This window comes from Nestor notabilis, unplaced genomic scaffold (genome assembly GCF_000696875.1).
Source record: "Nestor notabilis isolate BGI_N333 unplaced genomic scaffold, ASM69687v1 scaffold25186, whole genome shotgun sequence".
NCBI lineage: Eukaryota > Metazoa > Chordata > Aves > Psittaciformes > Psittacidae > Nestor > Nestor notabilis.
In genome coordinates, this window is record NW_009932945.1 from 41,942 (window position 1) to 50,037 (window position 8,096).

The window sequence follows — 8,096 nt, forward strand, 5'->3', positions numbered from 1 at the left end:
CAGAAGACTACAAAAGCAGTCAAGATATCCACTACAAGCAGCAACTTGCATGAAGAGCAATTCACTTTTCTGCCTTTTTTTTTTTTAATCCAACACATACCCATCAATTCATTTAAGAGACAATTCCACATTTAAACAAACACAGAGCAGCTCTGCAGACCAAAGCTGCCACAGGAGTTCAGCAAGCTTTTGAATGTTACGTTCTATTGTCTGCCACAATCTTCTAGCAAGCTTTAAGTTAAAGCTGAGAAATTCAGAAAGCAGCAGAGAGTTAACTGTAAATTTGAAAAACAGCTTTGATATGCGTCAAGTTCAGAGAGGACTAAGAAGTGAAAGCTTGAGTGATTAGACTGCGCAGATGTTAAAAAAATGAAGAGTCATGAAGCAGGCTGGCAGCTCAGAGGAACAAGAGAAATAACTGTTTAAGAAAGTGAAACTAAAAATAACTGAGGGCTGCTTGAAGATTCGCTAAGAGAGCGTGAATAGAATTTTAGCTATAAAAAGGAAAAAAATTATGCACCAAAAGTTACAGCTTATTTGGCAAAACACCTAGAGGCTGTAAATCAGCCTAGAATATTTCACCAAATGCTTCAGTATTAAACCAATCCTTTCCTAGCTATACTGGACACGAACACACTACACACAACCAAAAGAACCTGTGGGTTTAGCAGTTTCAATCATCCCAGAAGCAAACTCACACACACATCAAGAAGCCTAAGACAAACAGAACTGATTCCTTCAGAACAAGAGTCTGTATCTCAATGTAGAACAGAGCCCTGGAGGCAAATGAGGAAAGTAGAGAAAGGCCAGCTACTGTGGCCAACCAAGACTACAAAGGAAATTACACTGGAGATCAGCTTGGTTTAATTTTCAAGACCACCTCCCATATCAATAGGCCAAGAAAAAAAGTACTAGGACTTGCTCTAGTGGTAGAAGTCATACAATGTGTGTAGGTCTCCCACTGGAAGAAGGGCAGCTGCCAGGAGGCCTTTTTGCTGTGAGCAGATTTACCGTAGTGAGGACTACAGTGAACAATAGAAGAAACAAATGCACATATTGGTGGCTACAACTACCTGCAAGTAATAAATTTAATTCAAATTACATCCTGAAATTTACATATACTTCAGTGTTTTACAGTGCTAAGCACAATGTGATCCAAGGACTGAAGTAGATCATTTATGTAGGAGCAAGTGGGAAAAAATTATGCACCAAAGGAGCTCAGCTATTTAGAAAAATCTTTATGTTCTGAAAATCCATGTAATTGGAAATTGATTATTTTATTCTGTGTTTCCAATGCTTATCAACCCAAACTTTAAAATGTTCAGACACCAAATGAAACATCTCTAGAGTCAGAGATTATTATTATGAATCTTTTTTTTTTAATGTTGTTTAAATAACAGGAATATTTCAGAATTTACATTCTGTAAACTCAGGTCCAACACAAGAGTTCATACTGACAAAAAACCCCAGTCAGGCTGTAAAAATAATTTGCATACATTTATATAGCATCTCTAGAGTCAGAGATTATTATTATGAACCTTTTTTTAAATATTGTTTAAATATAATAAAAGGAATATTTCAGAATGTATTAATATTAGAGAAGATATTAACAAGCTATATACTAACCTGTCCCAGCCCAGGCATACCTCCTCCAAGTCGCAGAAGTCTATCCATATTTCTAGAAAAACAGAAACAAAGGAAAAATGTTCCCAATCTCTGAAGTGTTTACTAAATTGCTATCTATATAATTCACCTTCAGTCACTCAGTATGTCAAAAATATTGGTGGTAATTACAACACAACATCAGACTTCCTGTTAATTAACACCACATATTAATTCAAGAAGCTGTCTTCCATGCTAATTAGCAGACTTTGTTTTATTGCTTTGGTTTTGGGTTATCCCCATTTCTGAAGACAAGCACTCTTGTCAAACTTTTCAAAACTTTCCTCTCATTCAATTAATTGGGGGATTTTTATTGCTTAAAACAGCACCTACATCCAGGAAGTGCCTAAAACTTATTAGATATACAATCAAGTTTACTCCAATTTGTCTAGAAAGCATCAATAAAAATGTGAAAGTAAGGATTTTAAGCATCCTCATTAGTAAGTTCTGTGCTAATTAACTTACAGCTTGTCAGTTATTATCAAAACTACATATAAAAGACGCTGAGCAGATTATGAATCTATGAATTATCATCAAAAGCTTTTTTTTAATGAACTCATTATACTAAAAAGAAATACTGTAAAGTAAACATTTAATGTGTATATAGTTAGAACACTAGTGACAGTACTGTCATTTAATACATTTCCAGTGTTGCATGTGCCATTGCTTTAGTGCAAGATCATTCCAATCAATGCAACTAACTCATTACTTAAAGAAAGGGGGGGGGGGGGGGGAAACGAGGAGGGGGGGGGGGGGGGGGAAGAAAGGCAGTGGCTTTTCTGTCTTGCAACTTTCAAAGGAGTGACCTTCAGGAATAAGAACTGGTAAGGTATTACCCTAATGTTTATTCACTTTCTGTTGTTGAAAAGCAATCTAGCCATCTACAATTTAATTGTGGATATCTAAGTAAAGGTTCTGTCCCAGCTGTAACAGACCTTTATCTTGCTTGCTTATCTATACACAACAAAACTCAGTGATAAAAACAAATAAAAAAAACCTACTGAATGCTACCTTTTAAACAGCTGCTTTCGGCAAATCAAGCCATTTCCAAAGCTTACAGAAATTAGTAAACTTTACTGGATTATTTTATTTGTGAAATAGAAGATACTAAGTAATCAGAAACTTAACTGCACAAGTTTTAATGCAACACAACAAAGCCTGTTCAAGTGATACAAAAGCCATTGAGAAGAGGGAGTAATGATACCTCCAAAATACATCCTCCAAATGGACATTACACATTAGAGAATTATACACATAATTTCAGACTACATTAACAATACTAATTCAAGAACTTTTTTTTAAATTAGTTATGCAAAAGAACTTTGAACTTCTCATGAAAAATAATTTGCTTTGTATATTAAAAGTCTTTATGTTCAATGTTAATGTCATCTCATTATTCCTTTGAAATTTGCTACTAATTTTACTGGCTAGATACTAACAGGCTTTATTTCAGTTCAAGTTTGTAACAGATATTTTAAGCTTCTTGATAACACACAAAGAGGCAGCATTTGAACTTACCACTACACAAGACTATCTAACTCCTACTTTAATCATGCATGGAATTTCACCTATTTCAAACAACAATATCTAAGACACATGGATTTATAACACTATTTGCTAATTTCACTTTTCTAGTCAAATGCACTAGCAAGGTATTATCTTCATATGATTCATTCCCTTGATTCTGTAGAACATGCAAACCCAGCAACTGCAGCCTCAAATAAATAACATTTACTCTCTTAAAGCTAACTTGGCACTATAAGAATTAAAAAGGGATTTATTAAAGGGTCAGCGGCTATGCTTTTCAGTCACTGAAATGAAGCTTCCTTATTACAGGCAAAGGCTACACATAAAGCATACATACATTTCTATCCCGAACTATAATAAATTCCAAATCAAGTTGTAGGATTTCCATGGAAAGGTTAAGTTGCTGTTTAAAGCCATTATGTAAGCGCATGGTAAATGGCTTCAATAAAATAGTCACGAGTACAAAGTAACACCAACTACATTTCATTTTACCCCTCTGTGGTAGATACTCCTCCATTGAAACCCACAATGATTCATCTTTCATGACACTAATGAGGGCTGAAGAGTAGCTGAGAATTAGATTTACAGTAACTAAAATTATGATCAATCATGGCTGCACGCTTATTTTAAGAAACTCTTAGTCTCTACAACTGGTAACCATAAAACTGGTCTTTCCTATAGCTACAACTTCCATAAGATGATGAGGTGTATTACCTCTGTACCTTTAAGAAGTAATATTGAATAACAAATCTTATACCTACTTGCATTTCACTTTCCAAGTGAAAAGCAGTTGTATTTCTAGTTCATTAATATTTACATAATTTATTCCTATTTCTAACCCAACAGAATAAACAGTACATAATTTACAGAACCATATTTTGCCATATTAAAGTTGGATTAGAATAATCAGTTACACAAACTGAAACCACGAAATCTCATTGTCTTACAGAACTGGAGGGATATAACATTTCCCACCCAGCAGAGACTAGCCACTGAAATGAAGATATTCTGATTCTCAAGACAATAGCACAAAGGAAAAAAAAGAGTGTTCACAAACCAGTTGTAGATGCACAGCAAATTACTTCACTACCTCTGTGTTTTGACTCTGGTTAGAGTTCTGGCAACTAATACTTTCCTGTCTTATTTGTAACTGAAGGTGGTTTAGTTGGTTATAGTATTTTTAGACCTAAATGTATTTGTTTACTCTGTATAAAGCTCTGAAGAATTGAGGTTAGTGTTCCAAATTAAAATCAATTTTATTTTTTGATAATCCACTGTGCCCAAGTATTTCAGCCATAAATTGAGTTTATGAAATAATGCTTTTGTAAACCTTAAAAAAGCTTGAGCAAAATTTTTAGGTCTTAATTAAGATAACTTTAGCATTTACAAATAAAGCAAATATTAATTTCTAACCTGGTGCACAGCAAGAGGTGATAGCAGGCAAAACTCAGCAGCAGCTCCCACTTTTTGACTATAAAGATGATGCCAGTAAGTCTCTTTCCTGTAGAAGAAAATAGAAAGGAGGGAAAGGGGAGAAATCCAGTAAAATTTAGAAACAGCAGTACATGTAAAATGAAATGTTACACTGATGACCTACAAAAGGACAAACCACCAATGAAGAATAACCCAAAGAATGCCTTTTCCCCCTCACCCCCCTCCTTGTACTACTGAATTCCTGGAAGCTATACATGCCATGTCTTGTCCAAGTATCTTTAACATTGAAAGAAGTTCCCAAGTTTCTCAAAATTCCGTGCAAGAGTGAAGTATTTTAATAACCAGTTTAAGCAATTTAACGCTAATAAATAATTTAAAATGCTGTTGGAAACTGGAACTATGGTCCTTTGTTACTATTTTTGAAAATTTTGCCATAGTTAAGATGACCTAAGCACAAAGATAAAGAGCATTCTGCAAGTATGGACAGTTTTCCTGTTTGTTTCTGCAAGACCAGTTGGGTTGACTGGGAAAGTCACAGAGGCCTTCAGGTTTGCCTAAATTCAGATTAAGAAAGGGTGCTTCACATGCAGTTTAGGAATTAAAAGTCATGTTCTCCTCCTCCCCAAGAGTACTGCCCACTAACTCAATCCACTCAATCATTTGTAGTGCAGTGTTTCAAAACAGATCTGTGAAATGATCTGTGGCCATGATTTGATAGACATTTTTTTCAATGTCAGTGTTAACATAAGGAGCAGTGGGGAAGCTGCTGCTGCTGCTTACCAACTTGATGCTGCTTTCTCAGTACTGCCAGGACAGCCATTTGTGCAGTAAACTGATAGGCTAACAAAAATGTTGGTTTTAACCCTGTTCACTTCTCAGAGGATTCACACTGCATCCCAGAAACAGTTGTCTTGGCATAACAGAAAAAGAGGTCTCTGAAGAGCTGATTGCTTCTAACGCTAATCCAGACCCCAGAAGACATTCATGTCAAATCCTTCTTTAAGCTGAAACTGCCCAAAGAATGTCTTTGGAGTTGGATTTTTTTTTAATTTTATTTCATTAGGAGCAGAGGGAATTTAACAAAGACCATTCTGAACCGTAAGAAGTACAAGAGGAGAAAGAACAAAAGAGTTTCTCAGTGCTGACAGGCTGGGATGGAATTCCACTAAAAAGTCAAAAGAAAAAAGTGACTACATTTCTGCCAGCTTTGCAAAACGGAATTATCCAGATCAGACAAGACAGGACCACTACAGCAGCAGTCACATCAGTACAGACTGCAACAGAACTGCAACTAGCTCACAAGTGGGCTTTGGAGTTACAACCCAATTCAGTTTTAGCCAGCTGACCACCCACAAGTCTTGCACCCCCTTCCCCGCTTCGTACAAGGATGTTAAAGAAACAGATCTCTCTAAGCTTAGTGGGTTTCCTGAGGAAGGCACACAACACTGTAACCTATACGTGAGAACTTTTCCCCTCTCTGCTGCAAAGTGCAAAAGGCTACACATTTACCTGCTGGTTTTTTCCCTATACACACACTTAAAGATATATATATATATAAAAAACACAGAAAAGTAAACAAACAGTTCCATATCAGAAAGCTGCAGAAAGCCAGTTATAATCGTAATAAACCTGCACTTTAGTGGGACAAAACACAACCAAAAGACTCTAGCTAAGCAGCTTCTCTGTTTGTGTACATCCATGCTTGAAACACCTCAGCTAAAAAGCCTTGGACATAGGATGGTATTTAAAACCCCACAAACCTCTATTATTGCTATTTTTTTTAAACTGTCCTGCCTTCAAAAGGGTAAAGTTTTTTGCTATTAATCATGCGGTGGAAGTATACACAGAGCATCTCACAAGTGATCTGAAAACAGACTTTTTTTTTTTAAAATCATGTCTAATAAGTGTTCATAATACTACTGCTAGGTAACTGTAACAACTGGCAAAAGTTGTCCATTTAGAGAGCTCTGGTTCACCATTCAGTTGTTGGTTGCTACTTTCAAGTCACTTGATGTTGATTAAATGCTGACTTAAAAATAAAAACATTTTTCCTAAGGTAACATAGGGATGAAATTATACAAGTGCATTATGCACAAATGTATATATACACATAGGTATAAACCAATAGCTACTGTGCTTATACTTTACATGTTTCAGCACATATTTTGAAACTGACTTGAAACAGTCTTAAATTACTGCATCTTTTTGCATGAGACAAATTTCACACTACAATGCACTATTTTTACCTAGCATTAACACTCCATGATGCAATCCTGCAATGAAAGAGGGATCTCCCAGGTTGACAACTTTTGAGTTATTTAAAAAAAAAAAAAAAAAATCAGAAATACATGGGAGACAAATCACTGGCTACTAAACTACCTTATTAGTGGAGAAAGTATCAGGCTAGACTTGGGTGACAGCAACTTATTCCACACTTTGCAATTTGTACACTGAATGACTTAGTGCAAATCATTTCATCTTTGGTAATTCGGTTTCTCCACCTGAGTCTAAATACTAAGCTTTTTATAAGCACTTCCAGATCTCCTGTTGACAAATTCAACATAGCAGATGGATTAACAACTTTAACAGCATCTTAAAAAGTGGCTTAAGGCTTTTTGCTGCAACTATAACAGTTTCAACTTCACTAGGAGAGACAAACAGCTATGAAGGTAAATTAGTTGAGAAACTGCATCTTGCAGAGAAACATAATTTCACCAAGAACAAAAACTCACTGCAGGTAAAGTCACCAAATGCTGAATGAAATGCTGAATGAAAGAAACTTGAAGCAGAGACTTCACATGTGACAAGGAGGGAATGGTGGTTCTATCTTTCTATACTTTTTGTATGAAAAGAGAGAGAAAGAAAACCCAACATCAATTTGCAGTAATCTGTTCATTAAAGCTAAAGGTTAACCATGCCATGAACAAATGCAGTCTCAGTAGTGCAAGTCCAGAGCTACATGACTATTTTGCTTCCATAACGCGCTCAGTTCTGTAAACCCAATGTTTCTGGACCATACAGACCTGAATCTCAATAGACATGAGCTGACTATAAGGTACGTAGGTGAGCTTCTCTGACTCTGCTTTCTGATTTCCAGAGGCACAGCAAACCTAGTTCTATTACATTCGTTGCTAAAAACATAACCCAGACCCAAGCAGGCTACTCTAAAGCAACTTAAGTACATCCACACCAAACTCACAGTTAAGGGAAAAAACAAATCACACCACCACAGAAATCCACAAAAATAATTTTCATTTTATGCTAAGTATAAAGTAATGAGCTTCTCTGCAACCTACAGAAGGATGTGTACCATGGAATCGTCCCCTGCCACCAACTCATAGAATAGTTATGTTTGGAAAGGACCTTAAAATCACCTAGTTCCAACCCCCCTGCCATGGACAGGGACACCACACACTAAACCGTGTCACTCACAACTCCATTATCGTACTACTCTTCTACTATTCCTAACTACC

At 36.1% G+C, this 8,096-nt stretch overlaps 1 protein-coding gene across 1 annotated transcript in view; it reads right to left on the reverse strand.

Moving 5' to 3' along the window:
* The window catches only part of PSMD14 (proteasome (prosome, macropain) 26S subunit, non-ATPase, 14), a 43,790-nt gene extending 39,103 nt beyond the window's left edge, over positions 1-4,687 (reverse strand). Inside the window, exons 1-2 of the mRNA XM_010016634.1 lie at positions 4,603-4,687; positions 1,627-1,678 (exon numbers count right to left, since the gene is read on the reverse strand). Of these exons, the coding sequence (XP_010014936.1) occupies positions 1,627-1,674 (48 nt within the window). The 5' untranslated portion in view covers positions 1,675-1,678; positions 4,603-4,687. The remainder of the gene's footprint in view (positions 1-1,626; positions 1,679-4,602) is intronic.
* Between the last annotated feature and the right edge of the window lie 3,409 nt (positions 4,688-8,096).